The sequence below is a fragment of the Haliotis cracherodii genome, unplaced genomic scaffold (genome assembly GCF_022045235.1).
Source record: "Haliotis cracherodii isolate W230 unplaced genomic scaffold, xgHalCrac1.p SCAF_1, whole genome shotgun sequence".
In the NCBI taxonomy this organism is placed as follows: domain Eukaryota; kingdom Metazoa; phylum Mollusca; class Gastropoda; order Lepetellida; family Haliotidae; genus Haliotis; species Haliotis cracherodii.
The window spans coordinates 34,593,388-34,614,643 of record NW_027266264.1 but is presented as its reverse complement, the minus strand read 5'-3'; the positions used below and the strand labels follow the sequence as shown (position 1 = coordinate 34,614,643).

The 21,256-nt window shown below is 38.1% G+C and overlaps 1 protein-coding gene across 9 annotated transcripts in view; it reads right to left on the bottom strand.

Moving 5' to 3' along the window:
* Nucleotides 1-20,204, bottom strand: part of LOC139476594 (protein argonaute-2-like) — a 45,540-nt gene extending 25,336 nt beyond the window's left edge. For 4 of the 9 annotated variants that reach the window (XM_071259421.1, XM_071259420.1, XM_071259424.1 and 1 more), the window contains exons 1-13: nt 20,096-20,204; nt 15,077-15,109; nt 12,962-13,051; nt 9,721-9,768; nt 8,991-9,201; nt 7,764-7,884; nt 6,480-6,661; nt 6,062-6,198; nt 3,322-3,455; nt 2,734-2,834; nt 2,105-2,188; nt 1,440-1,503; nt 759-830 (exon numbers count right to left, since the gene is read on the bottom strand). In XM_071259421.1, the coding sequence (XP_071115522.1) occupies nt 759-830; nt 1,440-1,503; nt 2,105-2,188; nt 2,734-2,834; nt 3,322-3,455; nt 6,062-6,198; nt 6,480-6,661; nt 7,764-7,884; nt 8,991-9,201; nt 9,721-9,768; nt 12,962-13,051; nt 15,077-15,109; nt 20,096-20,117 (1,299 nt within the window). In that variant the 5' untranslated portion in view covers nt 20,118-20,204. Of the gene's footprint in view, nt 1-758; nt 831-1,439; nt 1,504-2,104; nt 2,189-2,733; nt 2,835-3,320; nt 3,456-6,061; nt 6,199-6,479; nt 6,662-7,763; nt 7,885-8,990; nt 9,202-9,720; nt 9,769-12,961; nt 13,052-15,076; nt 15,110-20,095 lie in introns of all 9 variants that reach the window. The other 5 variants (XM_071259425.1, XM_071259426.1, XM_071259428.1 and 2 more) reach the window with 4 other exon arrangements.
* Between the last annotated feature and the right edge of the window lie 1,052 nt (nt 20,205-21,256).

Below are 21,256 nucleotides of genomic sequence, written 5' to 3'. Positions count from 1 at the left end.
TGATTTCATGACATTCTCATTCCTATATAGCAACACACGCATGAGGCAATGAAACTCACTAGGCTGTGAAGCGAAAACAGACACACTAAGCATGTGCATCACTGACACACCTCAAAACAAACTATACAAAAATACTTATCCGAGAAAAATAATTTGGGCAAGATGGCTATCCGAGGGCCTTGAAGGGGTGGAGCTAGCATCAGGTTCAAGTAAGGTATTGCTACAAACAGCATGCCAGCTGAGGCATGAGGGGGAAGACATTTCTTTTTCAGCATGTTCAAATTGGGTATGTCCACTCTAAACATGCTAATTTGCTGCAGTAAAGGCTACAAGGCCCTGTTCGAACTTTTAGAGATGGAATGATGTGAAGATCGAGTGTCTTGCTGGAGTGGCACACAGCAATAGTTCTATGTTCTGTGCATGCTGCTGCTGCTGCTCCCCAGGACGCCTCACACACAGACTGGGTTATCAGAACCAATGGGTAGAGATTATGGAAGGTGGCTACAGAGCATGCAACAACAAATAGTACTTTTCTGATGACAATGAAAACAGGGTCATGGTAAACTATTTCAGAAAGGAATCACAGATGGATTGAGGTCACACAAAGAAAACCCTGAAACAGTTCTAAAACTTCATCATGTTGTCAAAAATAAGAAACATTTGTCAAGATACAATGAAATGACCACTGGTCGGTAACCGAGTGATGGTTGATTGCCTCATGTGTATGCTGTAGATAGACAACAACTTATTTGAGAAACCTTGATCATAGTTGAAGTCTGCAGATCAGTCAGTTTCTTGATACACCTCTGGCCACCCACGATATTGCATACCTGGAAGAGAGTGATTTCATGAAAACAACATACAAATGGGACAGTTGGCATAGCAGCCATACAAATATTAGTTTCAGATATTTGTTGCAGGATCATAACAATCCCGTTACTTGCATGACAGGGACCAACATGATCAATTTATATATCAACAATCATTGTATGCTTGGAGTTGTAGAGGGGTTGCCAAATCCTGTTTTGCTGTATGTTCATAGCACAATGCACATATGCCTTTTAGAAAGTCTGTGATGTTTTTATAAACGTGAGATTTGTGACATATTTTTCTTGATGGCTGACTAAAATTACATTGACAATTAAAACATCACATAACGAAAACAAATCGAATCTGAAACATCAGAGACAAGAAAATCTCATAGATGAATATAGATACTTGGGAGGCCAAAAACTTGATCCAAAGACATTGCAACATAGTACAATGTCATGTCTTGAATTAATGTGTTCAAAAGTGACCTTGATCTTCAGTCAGTAAAACAAATCCCACAGACAACCCATCTGTAAAAGATGTCAGATCTAATTCTACAGAAGTAATGTTTTATTCAGCTTTAAAGAGTCAGGCCTGGTTTGTACAGTCAGAACAGCAGATTAACTCACTTCTAGAGGGAGGTAGGTGTGTTTCTGTTCCTGTCCTACTTGCAGGCAAGGTAAATGGGGGTACCTGCAATGAATACATACATTTCACACATGTTCATTGAGCATGTATCTTTATAGTAACACATAGGCTGACACTCAAATTATTAAAACCATGCAGACAACTTGCAACTCTACCTAACATATTACTGTTCAATAGTCTTAAATATCTGGTAAAAGGATTGTGGTATGGATAGTGTTTGTTTCTTAACATCACAGTCTCAATTAATCACTGTGACCTGTAAGTAAGGGTCTGAAAGAGCCTGAGCATCTGATCCCCATTTTCAGTATGCTCTTACAACAAGCATCAGGTAACCAATGATGTCACAATTGTTTGCAAAGCATTGTGATGCAATTTCATTGCAGCGATATCTACAGTGTAGATATCGCTTGATCTCACCAAAGCAATATCTCCTGTGGGAGCCAGTTTTGGATGATAAAGTCTGTTAGTAATCAGCAACTCCAGAATAGTTTAGTAATTCCCTGTGCCATCCCTCACAGCTTGTGACAATTAGACAACCATGTATTGCTAAAAAATAGCATCAAAGGTAAACATGGTTCAACTAGTTGTAAATCCATGAACAACTGATCAAAGTTAAAGTGATATGTTATTGGGAATGTCCACTTACTGCAGTCTCATCTTGTATCTCTCCATGAAGTACCTGGCCACAGTACACTCAATAGTCTGTCCAGAGTCCAACTGCAGAGGGAACCTGGGATACAAGCACACACATCACACTGTACACCTACCCTCTCGTTGTATCCAACTGCCAGTATTATCATGTCACATTATTTACCCGGTCTTGCTGCACAATATTCTGTATCTGCTAACCTCACATCTGCTTAATAAATTTCCCCTTTGGTGTTCATAACTACATTACTTAATACAAAAGAAGCAGTCCCATTAGAGTGTGACAGAATGCCTTTAATTCTGAGTGGAATTTATATTCCTGATAAAACATTACCTTACCTACCAGTCTATAACATTTAAGGAAGTAATTTATGAAAAAAATAAAAAAAATAAAAAATGTTCTGAATAAACATCCTTCTCCCATAAGAATGAAAATAGCTTTGTCACTTTCAGCAATGTTCCCTCCATATCATAGCAAAACATCAAGAAAGGACTTCACACATTCTCATGTAAAAATCATTACATTGCATCATCACAATGACTTCAGAACATTCCTATAATAAAAAAGGAGCCTAACACAGAATTTCAGTTCCTCAAGTTGCCGACCTGGTAAATCTTCCGACTTACGACTGAGTCTGAGCAGGTCTTCTGGTGACATTACAGACTCTGTACTTCCTCCTCATGGTACCACAGTGGGTGATCTCCACCTTCAGACCTGTGCCAAAGCCAACAGTTTTCAATTGTAAGTTGCAGGTATATATCTCAGACTTACACAAACGATATATATTGTTCCTAACAGTACATTCTTACAGCTACTGGTTCACAAAACATATCAATGCTACTCTAACAAAAAAATTAAAAAAATTAAGAAATCTCAGTTTACCATAACATGCCTTCATGTACAAAAAGAATCTGAAAAATAATGTTCAAACAATCTACGTTCAAACATGCTAGAACAAAATTAACTGGGGTGCACAATATTGGGACAAAAACTTTCAGCATCAACAAACAGTAATTTGAAGGTAAAAGTTTCGCATAGAATGGTGGAAATCAAGTTGCAGTATTAGTAAATGTGGCATCCGGTAATGACCAACAAAATAAGTAAAACCAACTGTAGGTGCTATAAGAGTTTGATAACATTAGTATCCGTACCAGAACTGAAGAGTTGGGAACATTGAGCTTTAGCATTCCCTTTTTCAAAGATAAAGTGATACCTTTGATTTCTTTGGTGAATTTGACACGTTGTGAATCAGTGAGGGGCCTTTTTTGTTCTCCGATATCTTGAATGTCGAGCACTTCACACATGAACTCAATGACAGGTTGAGCCTTGTAGAAGGCAGTAGCAGACACTGGAAAGCAATCACCAAGTATGGTTAAACAGGTCCACATATATTGTAGTGTTGGTTTTTCAAGTAATAACATCATTAAATGTTTGTTATGATGCTATTAATAGCCTAAATAACACGTCAATCATTTCCTCTTCCAAATTACCTAAAGCCAGGATTACATTTTCCATAATAGGGCTTACCCCTATATCTAAGCAGTCATCAAAATTAGACAGTACTTGAATCTAGGGTTCCCATAAATCAATGACTCTTAACACTGGGATCATGACAAGGAGCCCTAGACTTGCATACTTAATTTTGAACACTGCTCAATAAATAACAATAGCCTTTAAAAGATGCAGAAGTTGTATATCATCCTAAAATTAGGGATAGAAAGCAGTACAAGCCCAAATACCGGTACTTGAGCAATCCTCAGGTCTAGAATTTTCCACATTTTGAGCAAGTGGACTTTAATGAAGGATTTTTCTTTACATTAAAATGGTGATAAGTACAAAAATATAAGTAGAATCTAAATATTTTTTTACATTTGCATACTTAACCAGTATTACTCCTTAATGCATCTATTGCTTACATTACAAAAAAGAAGACAGCACTTTGCGGTGGTCCTTGGTGAGAAAAAAGCGTTGTTTCCATCTCAAGTCTACTTTTTTGTAGGACCCATCGCCGCTGTCATGTGACAGATCATGACGTCACAACCAATTTACATTCCTGCTCGTCACCCGAGCTAACAAAATATTTTTTTCTGATGGGGAGGCAAGTCTGGAATGGGTGGGTCCTTAGACGGAGTAATGCAGGATAAGTTTACAAATGCAAAAAATATTTAGATTTTGCTAAAAAATATTTGTATCCTGCATTAGTCACACATCTTTATCAGACGGTATGGCATTGGGTATACCTTCAGATATCAAAAACCTCAATAATTATACACCTTTCAAATGACCAGTTGACAAGTACGGAAATGAATAGATGTTTCTACGAATGCCTAGTTTTGAGTTGGCTTATGAGGGCACAAAAGGAGTTCACCCATATTGCGATCCACAATCAGAGATTGGGGGAAGAGTGGAATGGTGAAGGACTGGTCAGATTGGTCTGGTAGTCGATTTTTCACTATGAAATCCCAGCACAACCAAAGGTGCACTGCTCTGTGCATACCATATCCTAAGCATAGGATCAAGTGGTATAGATGGGGTTGTGATCAGATGGTATCCCTCTTATAGACCCCAGCTCAGGCGAAGGCGCTACTGACATGAGGCGGTCTGCCATCCACTCAGGCACCTGCGCTTGGCTGGGGTGGGTGTTCCATTTAACAGATGAATCTCATTCCTTGCTGCCTGATACCTCTGACGAATCAGAATGGTGGTGATGCGCTCTCCTCTTAGGTGAACGACTTCCGCTGCTGTGCGTAGCTCTTACTCTCGAAGAGTGCTTAGATGAAGTGCCTGGTGAAGGTGAGCTGTGCAATTACATCCATGTATGAGCAGTGGCGCAAGCTAATGGCATACTAGATGTAGATGTTGTCTGGTGTACGACATGTGTAGGCGTAAGCACAAGCGCTTGGGTTGTCCGAGGCATAAGCATCGTTGCTGACACTAGAGTTTTGTACACTGGCGCAGGCGCCTGGTACATTTGTGCTATGGACTGCTGCAACAGGGATTGCATGAAGTTCTGCATCCAACTATTCTCCTTGTGTACATAGGTTGAACTACCAGGTAGGTTGGTGGTACAGCGTTAAGCTGTGTAGATGACATCGCAGGATACGCTGGAAGCCCTGAAGATGTCATCGTTGATGCACCGAGGAGAGCAAAAATTACATTTAATGTTTGGAGTGCATACTTGAGTGCAGTTCAAGCAATGTGGATGAGGATCTTTAAAAGATTTTTTGCCACGACAATTAGTGCATTGCACAAGAATAAGTTACGCAAACTTGAAATTGTTTTTACAGTGTGTTAAATTACAAGATCGCAACTCTATATAATGCCAATGGATAAAGGTATTTAAATATACATGAAATGTTAATACCTAGCCGAGAATTGCAAACAATAATGACTACCTCTACATGGTAGTAAACAATGTAACTCGTATTTAAAATGGTGGAAACAGGCAACGTGGCAGAGGAAAAAGACACTCTTTTTACGTGGAAAACACCAGCATATTAATACACATTAAAGTGAACATGATATGAAATGGAATACATCACCCATCGCAGACAAAATTTAGTGTAGTAGCAGAAAGTTAATCACCAAATCAAGCCAAAGTTTGAAAAGCAAAACAAAGCAAAACGTCCCTGTAGGATGACAATCAGGTATGTGAATTGGTTTTGATGTCACGATCTGTCACATGACAGTGGTGATGGGTCCTGCAGACTTGAGATAGAAACAAACACTTTTTTCTCACCCAGGACCATCGCGAACCACTGTCATCTTTGTCGCAAGGTAAGCATTAAGAAGTAATGCAGGACAAGTAAAATATTATCACATTATCTTTCACGTAATATTAACAGAGTTTGGTGTATGTGCTAAAATATCAGGTGAAACAATAAAAGCTGACATGTTGGAATGAGACTTTAAGGATATTCCTGACATCACAAAATGCATTCCCCGCCAACATACCATCTATATTGAGCATCATCTTCCAGTGTGATGGCCTTACACTCTGATGGAAGCCGAACCACACTTCCCGACCACCCCCCAGAGGGTGTTCATACCCTTCTGGTGGTGAAAAGAATGACCTTCCTACAGGTGTATATCTGTGGGACAGAAACAAAACATTCTCACTTTCAGTAGTAATTCTAATCCATAGAAAAACAACCTTCAAGCCTTGCTGGAGCTCTCAGAAGCATATTGCTGACTACACAAATAAGCAGTAACAACCCACTCACCCACCCAATATGTTCATATGCTCACAAAATGTGAAATCCCATCTAGCAAAAGTGAATTTTTAATATTCTGATTTTTTTGGCGATATGTAGTTAATACTATTGTATTCCGAAATGTTCAAATATAGCAAAACATTAAACACAGCACTCACTTCATGCTTGGTAGGTGTCTCATGACGACGTCGAGGGCCTGTATGGCATCAAGGGGTATCTGTTGTGTGCGTCCCTCCAAGGCCTCCTCCAGCAGGTAGAGACTCACTTGGGCCACCCACTTGATGGCCACCTTGAATACACGGTCTCGACCCTCACCAGGAAGCGTTACTTCTAGCTCCACCTGTGAAAAATATCGTGTTCATTCACACCTCTAAGTTGATATAATCTTAAGGAGCCATAAGGAGCCCAAAAATGTTTTTTTCCTGTGAGGAAGGAGACAATGCAAAAGAAAATATACTACTCAAAAGAAGTTAAGGATCACCCGATTCTTTCATATTGGTAATGTTAATCTGTCATGGCATGAGAGAGAGTAACTATTGTAATATGGAAGAATCAGGTGATCCTTAACTTCTTTTGAGTAGCATAACATCAGGCTTCAGGTAAATTACATTTGCCCTCATAGCAGTCAGGCAGGTGACAAGTCGAGTTTTGAAACCTAAAACCCCTTAGCGCCAAAGTATAATTTGTTTATCATATTGAACATGTTCTGGTTCAAAAGAAATTTTGAGAGTAGAAGCTGAACATAATTAGTTCAGCAATGTACATAGCTTGCAATAAGCTGCATATTTGCGTAAACATGCATCAAATAAACTAACATGCAGACAAATGAAATCCCAGCATATCAAATATGCAATAGAAACTATAAAAAATGTTATTAAACCAAAATTATTGAGTATATAACAACCATTAGATAAAAAAACAAAATTGCATATATTACACCTGTTAGATAAAATGATTGTGTATCAGCCCACCGCAAAATTCACTTAACGACAGTTACATTCGGAAAAGCTTGTGTGACGAATATACTGATAGATGCCAATTGAAAAGCACATCATGCCTAGTGTGGTGTACATGTGGTATCATAAACATTTGCATGCTAGGTTTTGCAAACAAAAATGTCTTCCCGGAGAGGGAGTCACAAGCAGACGCACACCAGCACACTACTATTCATATAGTTTTAAATGATTTAAGGGGATTCTTCCGAAACAGGTTTTCAAGTTAAAATACCCAAATGTTCAGAAACAGGTGGTTAAACAATTTTTGAATACCCTCTACAAAATCAAACCACTGTGTAAAATACCAAACTAATCAAAAGCTTTTCTATAGCTCTGAATACAAGTACAGATCATTTGCGTGCTTAGAATTGTCTCTTTTCAATAGAGAGGATAATATGCAGTATAGCACTACACTGTTCATCTCAGTTACACATGGCCTGCTTTTACCTTGTCTCTGCCAATAGGCAAAGGATCTCTGCTGTAAAGGTTTTTTCTGCCATCAAACACTGGCTTGACTCCAAGGAAGATCTTCTGACTGTAGCACTGGACCATGGTATCAATAATCTCCCTGCAAAATACACACTCATGTATTGCATGATAATCATGCTAGCAAGTAGATAATACTATAAGGGGTGTGGTAAGATAATGCTTGACTTGCTACCTGTCAGAAAAAAGCTGCTGGACAAGTAAAATTTTTTACTTGCAGTCTAGAACCAATTATATTGGCCAAAATATGCCCAAAATATGCCCATTTCAACCACATTGCATCATGGGAAATGATGCATAGTGGTTGAAATGGGCATTTTTTTGCACCCAACTGTGTTTTTTGTGAAATTTGTTTACATAACATTTTCATTCGTGTTATAAAATCCAAGAAACGGTAACAACACAGAGCTTTTGAATTAATGAAATGAGTGAAGGACAGAAATATCAGAGGTCATCATGCAAATACAAAATATTTTCAAACGACTGCAACTTGTTCCCAAGTTATATGACACACCTAACAATATAAAAAATATTGCCACAGCACTGTAGTCAACAGTCTAATAAACAAACACAGCCAAATTGAAATTCAGATACAAGTCTCTTGGAACAAACTGGGGTGCCATCATTGGTGGGATTGAGCATGTCAAGTTTTCAGCTTTAGTGCTTAAGTGGTTTCTGAGGACATGATGTTCATATGAGAGGAAATTCTTTTTGAGAGAATTAGAGTGTGGTCTCAGTGCAAAGGTCAAAAATTAACATTTAGCAAAACATGGGATATGTTGAGCCCCACTAATAAATACACATGTACCACTTTTCATCCCCCCAAAATAAATGGTTGAGAAAAGGCCATGAGATGTTCAGCTTTCAGTATGATCCAAGTGCAAAGGTCAAATCTATGTCAAACTATAAAACATTGCAAAAATGGAACATATGTTAAGCTCCATAACCAACAACATGTGAACCAAATTATTTAGTTCAGGAAAAAATTGGCAGCGTAATGGTCAAAATGATTTATTTCAAATGGCTGCCGCTGTTTTTCAGATGTGAACCTCTTCAACAAACTGTGGTGTCATCCTTGGTGGGAACAAGTACGTAAAATTTTAGCTTCAATTGTTAAGAATATGTTTAAGATGCATAACGAAACAACAGACCATTACATAAGGTCACTTTGTCATTTCATCTCCATACCTATTAACCCTTCGTGGACATTTGTCTGGTGTGATTGAGACGTCATAGTGGTGGATGAAGCCCTTCGGTACTCGAACCTGGAAGTGGTTAGCTCTCAGAAGGATGGCACGACCCTCAGACCCTACGCCTGGTCGTGGTGGGCATATGAAGTCTGATGTTATAGGAGGCTGAGCGACAGGTGGTGGAAGCTGCTGCCCTGGCGGTAAGATGGCTGCAAGAAAAGGCAACAGTGTTACAATTAGCACAGCTTGACAATACCTGCACAGCTTCATCTAAGCAATTACTTCACAGAATGCTGATTCTCTATAAGCATGAAAAAAGCACAAAATAGCAGAATAACACAAAGTCAAGAGTAAACATTTCAGGGTTCAACACATCAATTACTATGCTGGTTGGGAGACTTGTGAAAAGTGGTGAGGACTAGTAGTGTTTCCAATATAATAATGTTACTTCAGCCACAAGCATAAAATGAACAAATGTTCTTTTATGCAGCAGTTGGCAATGTTCAAGTTGTATCGCTCAAGACCTGATTGTGGACTTTTCATCAACCCATGCAGTTTACCCCAATCTTATAAACAAAAAAATAATGGCTTGCTTGTCTTATTTTGTATCTACTTTCAAAATCATAATCAATGCGTAAATGTTCTAAAGGGTCAACTTGTCACTTATAATATCAAGCACTGAAGTTCCTTAATGTATACTGCATGTCAGTACAGCGTAAATAACTTACGCTCTTGCATGGGTGGGAAAGGGAACTGGATAGGTGGTCCAGGCTGACCTGCAACAGACAAGAAGTGATCAACTCATGTCCCACACACCATTAGATCTACCATTAAGTTCCACCTCACATCCAGGGACAGCCAAATAGGTCTGAAAGAGGAACAAAACACTGTACAGTAAAACCTACCTAGGGGCGTGAAACTAAGATTGTTGAGCTGGTTGGACAGCAAACTCTGAGGGAGAACAGGCAGTGATCACATACAGACAATTTCTAAGTTTCACACATGGCAGTAATTACAACATCTGGATCATGGAACATAGTCCCACTTTTAAAATGTCATTTTAGTCTACAGTATGTAATGTATATGGATGGAGCTTTGAGTTCTAGCAGATGGTCAGCTTTCCCATTATCAGCCTGGAAAGTTATGATTTACAATGAAGAACTGATACAGACCCTTGACTTTCTTTCATCTGTCTTGCAAAGATGAGGCAATTTATCAATAAGACTTTAGCCTTAAATGTTACACAAAACCTATGTCTTGTATACTTTCAATAGTTTCTGATTCATGCTGATCAGAGACATCTGAAAGTTGATAATTGCTCTTATGTTCATGAAAATGAGCCCTGTATTCCAACAACCTGTGGCCTTGATCCTGTGAGCAAACAGGAAGACTTCATCCCAGAGATCAAAATCAAGATTGTAAACTGGTCATAATTATATCCTCTAACATGTCTAACAGACTTCTTAACACATATACTATGGATGCAAAATCAATGTACTTATTTTTGCATTTTATGAGAACATAGGACAGATATTGTTCTCTTATTCGAAAAAAGCCATGTACCAATTTTGAACCTTGTTTCTTACATCAGATAGCCTTTGATACATTGTCAAAACACATCAAGATTCAAGTTATCAAGGGAAAGGTATTCAAAATTCTTATTTACAATCACTAATCATAACCTTAAACAACCTGTTTTCCAGGAGGCTAGTTGCTTAACAATTGACATATACACAAAGAAAAAAGTTAACCACCCCTTTGCAGGCCCGATCACAACTGCAAATGTCAGTATGATTATGTCAAGAATGGTGTTCTGTTGAAATGATAGGACAGTACAATGGTGACCGACATCACATAGCAGCAAAGCATGCATGTGCACTATACCACCAATGCATTTTTCAAAATGCAGCATCTGTACACCGAAATCGTGGGTACTTAACGTCACTGTCTTGCATTGTTGAAGAATTACCTGTGACGTAAAAGTGCAAAGACATGGCCCTGCTTCAGCTAGAACGTCGTCATTTGCAACATATCTTGTTCTGAAGCGTCAATGGTTAACCAATAGACGGATGTCAACCAGAACAGTGAGGAAACTACTAAAATCGGCAAGAATGAAGTCAAGAACAATATTCAAACATCCCTTCCTAGCCGATCATCATTGGAGAATTCATTGAGCATGGTGTTTGGCCTCGAGAGCTTGGAATCTGAAGAATTGGCGAAGAGAACATTGGACTGATAAGAGCAGGTTCCTGCTCCAGGTCACTGATGCATGACTGAAGGTTTTGAGGCATAAAATATGGCCTACACACCCAGGTACACAAGACCTATGACCCTGTATGGTGGAGGTTTGGTAAAATTTGGAATTGCCTGTCACAGGATTGTAAGATGGATCTTGTCACCATCCAGGGAAACCTCAAAGGTGATAGGGCATTCATAATGTCCTGCAACCAGTTGTTGTCACGCATTTCGACAACCACCCACTTGCCACCCGACCTGTGCACATGGGTGACAATGCTGGGCCAGATCGTTCCCGAGGAATAACAGCTGATGATGCTGTGGCAACACTGCTTTGACTTGCCTTGAGTTCTGACCTGAACCCACTGGACCATATTTGGGACATCTTGGGAGTGTCATGTAGAGACTCTGGCCCAACTGGAGGCAAATCTTCATTAGGAATAGCTGTAGTTGTGCATTCAGCGGATAAGGAGACTTACTGAAGGGATAATAGGAAGGCTGGAGGCCATCATCCAGGCATGTGGTGGCTATTGATGATTTGTGTCATGAACGTAAATTTGGACTGAAAATGACATCTCCCATCATCAATGTGGAAAGGTGTCCCCGACTCTGCATCTCCATACTTATCCTGTCTGTTGTTTTGCACATATACAGTGCCTCTGAGTTTTTGTTATGATCAACCTAGATAAACCTTTTAAGTTTTCTTATTGTCAGAGGTGTCTTCTTGCAAACCACATTCGTTTTCCCAAGGTTATGTGATCAGGGTTTCAATGACAATGCTCGTACAACCAGTCATTGTAAAACATACAGCAGGTGCGTAACTTTTTTCTTTGTGTATATTTAGTTCAAACTCAATCATGAATGTTATTAGAAGACAGTCAATACAATGGTGTGCATTTGGTCACTTATATAACGACATGTTTAATGGTGAAATGAATTCGTCTGCTGCTGGTCCAAAATTTCTTTTAAACTGAAAAGGTGAAGGGAAAAGATCAATAGCCATGGCCCAAAGACAGGTTCATCAGTTACTCCTGCAACAGGAATCCATATTAAGCATACAAAAAAATTCAAGTACATACATCATATTCAAAAGGACTAGTTGCTCAAGTCCAAAGGATGAAGTATGCCCATCCTTAATGATTCTTCCAACTCCAACAGACATGCCAAATTTACATAAAATTCTACAGCATTCTTCTGTGCTGAAATCACTGACCAACACTTTTGGATTGGTAACATTCATAAATTTGGAATTAGATTCATTTCAGAAATGGTCTTTGTATTGAACTGCAAAGACATCAATTGTATTTTATTGAAAATATCACAAAAAAAATCTCTTAAAGGGTGACAAACATACCCCTGAAATGCTACCATGTAAAATGTATAACTACTACATTCCCACTCTGGACCCAGCAAAATTTCTTTTGAGTTGTTAAATTTGAAAAAATAATCCAGATAGTTAGGATTAAGCTTGGTTGAAGTTTACGTCAAAACATAAGCTCAGGCTAGTAAACATGTTAACCTAATCATTTGGCATGGACTATACAAATATATGACATTTATCTTCTTGCACTAATGTACTCAATATAAATTACTGTTTTAACAAATGACAAAATGTTCCAAAACAATAACAGAAAACAGAACATTTGTGTTACAACCCTTATTGGGATTTTGAATACAGAGCAAACTAAACCAGCACACATGTTGGCTGTGCAGAGTGCATAATATTGTTTGTACCTAGATGTGTTGGATTCCAATTTCCTTTAACATCCAATGGGTCTGGATGATCTGGGTGGGGTATTGGCGTAGATGAGAGAGACGATTGAACTGAAAGTAGCAAAGTTCACACCTACTTGTATTTCAAATTTGGAAAATCAAAACGCAAAAAATCAATTTGGGTTAATGTTACTGGGTGCTTCGAACACACATGTGCAAGACTTGGAAAATGAATCAGTTTTGCTCAATTGTCTTTTTGTGTGTGGCAAAATAGTGCAGTTAGTAAACAAAATTCACCAACATGACCAAGCTTCAGTTGAAGATGGGTGGAAATGTTTTTTGTTTTTTATAGACAAGCATTTTCCATGATTATGATATTAAATATATGAAAAACAAAATCCATAATGATAATCATCTCATGGATCCATTCATGTCATTCAAACAAACTGTAGCTGCAAATTTAAGTTTAAAGTATGAATTTAATGATATGAAATTATGTAATGATCCACAGGATGGCATTATGTGATACCAATTGTTTATATATTCTTAACAATGGAGGCTGGACTACACATGAACTACATGTATGTGAACACTCAACTGCATGCAAACATGCAAAACAAAACAGTGTGCAAAAACAGATTTAAAAGAATCTCAAATGCAAGTCAACAGAATTTTATTTTCAAATCACTGTTCTGCATAACAATATCTTTTTCAACAGGTCAATGTTGCCTAACTTTCGTCCACTTTGCAGGGTCCATTTTGCCAGTTAAAAAAGTTTCCTTCACCCTCCATCTTCTCATGTCTGCTTTCAACTGCTTTATGAACTGAGGAAATGTAAAACACTCAGGGCCTTGATCACAAAGCAATCGTAGTGCTAAGATGATCTAACTTACTTTAACATAGACCTATGACAGTAGTAGCGCTACGTTCGCTGTGTGGAACAGGGCCCAGAACAGTTACACAGACAATCACAAAAGTGATGTTGAGCACCTGAAGCTGAACATGCTGAAATGAATCTCAATTTAATCTTCAACCAAGAAGGAGTTGAGCGAGTTGGGTTTAACAACACTTTAACATTATTCCAGTTATATCACGGCGTGTCAGCTTAAAGTGGGAGGAAAGCCTGAAGTGATACGATCTCAGACATTTAACACTTCAGTGAAACCCATGAGCACGGGTATGGTGCTGACAAACCTGAAAACATAATTGGGGCGAACCGGGATTCGAACCCACAATCACAGGTTTCTGGCGTGCCCAAGAGACGCAACTCTGCACAGCAAATAACGGCACCTTAGCCAACTGGGCCACCCGTGCCCCCAGAAGGACTTGAGACTGATGTATACATCTATAGGTAAATTGACTGATTAACTAGAAAAATTATGAGCCAGTGTTCGGAAACATGGGCAGTAGACCAACGGTTGAGAAATGGAGGACCATCTCAGCAATAGAAATTGGCACTCGTCCTATAGTCCTTGCAGAACTGCCCAATAGTTTAGGTATAAGGACCAGTAACAATTTGCCAAGTATAAGGGTTTTGCTATATGTAATCACAATAAGGACTAGTTGACTTCTACTGCTGCTGTATTTTTCTGGGGGGGCGCAATGACACAGGCCCATGGTTATCTGTTTGACTGCAAAATAAACAAATCCTCCAACTGAATAATAGGAACAAGCTTAGTGATACTGTGATACCATTATGTTGATGGTAACACTGTGCAGGCAAGCTTGTCGGCAAAGTCACTCTCAAAAGGACTTCTAAGTAGGAAGCTATTAGAAGTAAAATATGCCAGTTGACAAACAACACAGATAACAATGGATAAGCATGTCTCAATCAAACAGTTAATGCAACAACTAAAAGCAACAATGAATGAACCAAACATGGCAACTAAAGTGAATTGAATAAAACATATTGACATCATGCATTTCATTAAGCACATTTGGAACCCATTAAGTGGTGGACCACCACAAAATGGCAGAACTCATATCATAATAGTTCATACTATATAACCATCTATATTCTTTCAGATTCTTTGTAAAAAAATGTCACAATTACATGTGCTACAAACTTCACATACACACACTAAACTAACTGAGGTAATCGACCCAAATTTTTCAATGAACAAAACAGATACCTACCGTTGAGCTGTGGACTCAGAAAAGGAGAAACACCTTTAAAAAAATAAAAATAAAGAGAATCAAACTTTGTTCGATTTGATAGAGAAGGGGGATGTTGTCTTCATAAAACTCCCAGGGCCTATATAATGGGTAATTGCTTTCCATTCGTAATTTCAATCAATAATTAGTTCCATGAATAGTTTTCAGAGTTCAGAAAAAGTGGTCAAATAGGTCAAGAAGGTAACAAGGGAAGTAACTCTAAAAACTTTCATGAGTTCTGCCATGCAGTGAAGTCACATGACATTAGTGATTGATTTATTACTACTTCAAAATTAACACTACAGTTAGATGTCCGAAGCCTAAAGCACACTTACACATGCCAATGCAAGCTGAAGAAGCATTAATATGTCTGCAACTCTCCTGGATAAAGCCTACTGGTATCAGTGAAAGAGCAGTGGTTCGGGGTGATGCAGTTTCAGCAGTAAGCATACAATGATGGTGAAATGTATGAAAACATAATATTACTGAATCAACTATATGCAACACTTGTCTCAAAATGTCTCTTTAATCCACTGGTCTATCAGCATTACACAACAACTTATACTTTACATCTAACATCACACAGTCCCAAAGAATTTACTTAAGTGATGCCCATGTGTGTGACATTTTCCACAAATATTTGATTGTACAAATCAAATTTCATCCACATGAACTAAAATCATGTTAACTTTTGATTTTAACTTTCAGAGTCAACTAAAGTGTGAACAGTAATGTGAACGTGGATATGAAGAATGATGTGAGATGGATACAGGTGATATGTAAATATAATAAGATGACAAAACGACACACGTACATGATGATGTGATGTTCTCACAAATATTTCTGTTTGACTTCAACACCGATTCCACAAAGTGGCCATTGCACTATGACTGTCGGCATTAAGTATGAGTTGTGACCATCCTTGCAGTAAAATAACTTTGTGGAAATGGGACAAACCTGTTTAACTTTGTGAAAAATGTAGTGAAAATAATTTTGAAGGACATGTTGGGCTAGTATGTGAAAAGGTTCTGCATAGAGCGTACCTGGTTGATACATAAGTTTTTTAGATAAAAAAACCAACTTGACTGTACCTGGACATTGATGAAACTAAAAACATTCATTTCAAAGGAAATTATACTTTCGCTTAAAAAATTAAATCTCAAGCCTAAAAGAAATGGATAACAATCATGTTTTATTTCAAAGTGGAAACTGGTAGTCACCAACAGTATATATACATCAGATTGTATTAGAGACAAGCATCAATGAAAAAGCATGACAAGCAGACATGGTTTTACTACAGAAGAAGCTGAAAAGTAAACATTGCAGGGGTAGAAATCAGTTCCCATGAGTTTTCAACAGAAAGATTACAGAGTCAATGACAGGTGAATAATATAAGATAAGTTCTGAGTCGGTAAAGCAAAAATTTCATTGCATAAACTAAAGAAAGATTGGTGTATTGCATTTGCGTCTGAAAAAGAGGTGCAGTGTACACACCATTTTCGTGTGCTGCACAACTGTAGCAATTAGTTTGTTTTCACATGAGAATCCTTACTCTGTGGTTGAGATCTCCATGGTTTTTTTAAGAGGTGAAATGGGGTTTAATGTCGCATCCAAGATTATTGCACTTACATAGCAAAGGCAAGATGTTGGGCATGAAAACTTTGCATTTAAAGTTGCATACCTGCAGTAACAAGTATCATACTCATACTCAGCAACCACATCACACCTCCTTGATAAGGACAGCAGCACAATGTCATCCGATGATATCTTACTGTCACTTTGACACAAGACACCATACTTAAAACAATAATCATGCACATTGTGCTGGTATCATCTTAATCTGGATTAAAAAGTGTTAGATATGCCAGAACTGGTTGGAGCATGCCGTTGGTATAAATAGACACTAATACATCATGGTAATCAGTGATAATGTCCAGGCCAAAGCAAATATCTATTTGATTTTATAGAAAGACGTCATATATAAGTGTGTCAGTAAGGATATAGCAACATGTTCCTTGAAGATGTTGAAAAGGGTGGCTGTGAAAACAAATTACACAATGTCTGTTCTAAAGACATGCATTGCTAAATGCAACAGCAAATAACTTATTTTCTGAATACCTAACCTGATTTCAACCCATGCACTATGTTGCGAGTTTTGTTAGAATACATACAAGAATTTACGTTAGCATGGTTAGAAAGAGAACTAAATTATTAGTTTCAGCTTGATCAACAGTTTAAAAGAATGTAATGCATTACACAAGATACACCTTAGGCTGTCAAAAAATTTATCACATGGAATGAAAATGTGAGAAATTGTTAAAAATAGTTTACCCTGCAGGCCAAAAAATGTTTTACTATATGCATTTGCATCGACAAAAATGGGACTACTTATTTCATACATGTGCACCATCATGATGCATGATGTTCCTTTAATCACATTTAAAATGAAAAATTGTGTTGATTAAACAAACCTCTAGCCATTACTCTGCCATTCTTAATGTTGAAAATGCTACCACAAGGTTGTTGAAATAGGAATGTTTTGGTGGAAAGGATAGATGTCCATGAAGGCAATCCAGTATAGAAGTCTGCATACCCGCATCTTTCTGATCAGAGGATCTCCTCTGATTTGATGCAGTTCCTAATTATAGCGAGCAAAGTCTACGGAGATTTGAATGTCAGATGGCTTTTGAATCACTCATTGTTTCTGAAATTGCACTCATTTCCTTTCCATAAGTCAATTTCTTTTGACAGGACTGCACATAAACATTCAACATGTAAAATGTAGTGCCCACGAGACTACAAAAGGCAAACGTGTGAAGGAAAACTTAATTTCCTTGCAAAAGAATTGAACCTTAGTTTGATAAATAGTTGTGAAATGTAACTGGCGTTCCTACAAAGTTACAAAAAAAAGGGGTATCAGTCGTGGCAATTGTAATTGCAAAATGTTTTTAAGCTTCCCATAGCCATCTCATACAAAAATACAAACAGTATATGGAAAACAAGTATGATGTAAGGACTGCAGTGCAAGACAGTCGGGCACTTAATGAAATAGTATCGGCTGGATATCAGTTTGACCTGTACAACTGGACCCTGTTATATTTCACTTGCTCCATTAACATGATAAATACCAAAATGCATTAACATGTTACTATATGAGGGTCTTAGAATAAGAATGAAATATTGTTTCTTTGAAAAGTAACAAGAAACACCATCTATGGAAATGTGATTGATGGAAATTGTGCGAATTTGAAGGATTAATGTAACACACAATTGTGTGATGAATTTGGATTGAAATCTGGATAGTACCCAACAGTATGTGACTAGCCTTGGCTACCGAGATAGCAACAGGAGCTGCACCCTTTTCAACATCTTTCAACAATATTTTCCTTATCATAATTGTACACCAAAGAGAGACGTCTATCTTTCTGTTTTACCCAAGATGATCAATGCAACATGAATGACAAGAAAATTTCAAATGTAAATGTGTCTAGATACAATCAACCAGTGTGGGCAATTGGTTGTAATTATCACTGACAGTTACTATTTTTCTCTCATTGCATTGATACTGGGTAAGAGATTAGTCACCAATCATTGGAATATTCCCACAATAGTTTATTCAAATCTACAAGATGATCCCTTCAGGGATTTCATCAGGATTCCAAACAAAGTGCCTAAGGCAGACAATCTTGAAAAAAAGAAGTTATTTAGCTGGTGAGTGAAATGATAGTCACTTCTACCAGGCCATAACATTAGTTATTACTATTTGGTTCTGCATGAGGAAGTACTTGCCATGACCTTACTTAGTGGAAGACCATTCCCACAAAGGAATTCAGAAACATGTGGAAAATTGCCATACCTTCAACATTTGACATGAACAATTAAAGTTATTTCCAGCCGAGCCTTTTTGTGAAAAAAAGGTGAGAACCTCAGCTTAAGTAGAAACATATATCCCCATCATACCTATGTTAAATATTCATGAGTTCAGTGTTGTGACGGGATACACCCAACTTGCCTAAAATCTGACTCGCCTAAAAAGATTTTGACCAGACTCTCCTAAAAAATATTTGAGCAAACTACGGTCGTTTTTTTGAATTTTAGAATAAGTATGTAACTATCAGAAATACATAGTAATGCATTTTATACACATAATGTACCTAAATGTTAGTGTTGTAGTCTCGGTCCCAATAGCGTAACCGGCTGGGCTCTGACTCACTGACTCAACATGAAGTGCAGATGTAAATATGACAGAAGACAAATTCTATGGATGATACATTATCCATAATATAATTTCCATATTATATATATTATTTCCATACTTGTGTATAAATATACTACTAATTGTGATCATTAGGCCTAAGCTAAGTTACATTTGCCAAACGCATACCAAAGTATTATATATATTTCTTAGGCGAGTCGGGTCAGATTGTTTTAGGCGAGTCGGGTGCAACTCGTTGCGACACGGAGAACATAGTACTGACTTCTAAAGAGTACCACCTTAGTCCTAGTCCACCCCCTCTAAACCCCTGCAAAAAGGGCCACGATTTCACCGTCGTTGATTGGTTTGGCATTTTGTATTCGTTGCTAGTTCAACTGCAAAAGCAATATTCGTCGTTTCACTTGTGGCAGACGGTTCGCTTTATATATTTACTTCAAAGTTCAGCTTTCAGCATCGGCACCCACACCTTTGTTGCGAATGTGATGATGCATGCCACTTGGTTCATGTGTGAGCACGTTTCGGAAAAAGGACTGTTTATCTGACTTTAAACGAATTTAAAATTTGCATTAATATCGTTATTGATAAATGTAATGGTCCATGAATAATACACAACTAGCACAGATGTGTAGCAGTCGATATGCGAACCATAAAGAAATATGAGGAGTAGCCTAATCGTTTGTGTTTTCCGTGAGTAGTGGGAAAGCGAGGACGCGAAAAACATAAATTCTGCTCCATATTCATTTATTAAATACTTTTCATACGTTACAACATATCTGAGAGCTTACCCTGTGGTGGTATGGGAAACATCTTTGCATGCTATGACCCAGTTCGCCGTGTATCGTTGTTAATTATCTCAGATATCACCTCACCAACACCGGAATAGAAACAACATGGCGGCGGGACGAGTGCGAGATTCTGAGAGGTCACGAGCCTCGTTTTGAGCTCGTGGCAAGCGCTTCCGCGTTTACAACTCGAATAACACAGGCGTGACTAATACCTTGAGTACCCCCAAGCGCTGACCACGTGTGATTACTGGGAAGAATAAACAAATTATGAAATCATCATTGCTAAGGAATACGAAAGAAAACTACCCCTAAATATTGATTTATGAAGTAAAATCCTGTGTGAGTAGGATCTTTTATTTCTTTGAATTTCTACACAAAGGGGTTTAGCTCCCCTGCCCATTTTAACGGGCGGTCGCGGATATCCTATAATGACTACAATGATGACACATGTTCATGACATAATATATGATTAGCGAATAGAATCGTTATCTATTTAAGTCGCCCCCGAGGCTACGTGCTCATTTCGTGGAGTTGATAATCGAATACGATAAGAAAACAATTATTCCGCAACCGTCCTTATCTTTAAAAACAAAATAAACTTTTCTCTTGAAAATAAAGTCATTTTAACTTTAAATCATATATTTGACACGTGAAGATCCGGGGTAGAATAGGTCTTCAGTAACCCATGCTAACTGTAAAAGGCGACTATGCTTCTTTGATAGGCATTTAGAAGTTGGAGTACTAAGTAAGGATAAGAATTTATGGATGAACAACTTCTTTATTACAATTAAGAGCGACTATGCTTGTCGTAAGAGGCGACTTACGGAATCGGATGGTCAGACTCGCTGACTTGGTTTGATGCATATCATCGATCCCAATTGCGTGGATCGATGCTCATGATATTAATCACTGGGTTATCTTGTCCTGACTCGATTATTACAGACCGCCGTCATTTAGCTGGAATATTGCTAGGTGCGGTGTTAAACAACAAACAAACAAAACAATCTATTATATATTTGAATAGCCGGGGCGTCGTGTAAATGGTTTAGAGTGAGTGAGTGAGTGAGTATGTTTTTACGCCGCTTTTAGCAATATTCCAGCAATTTCACGGCGGGGACACCATAAATGGGCTTCGCACATTGTACCCATGTCGGGATTCGA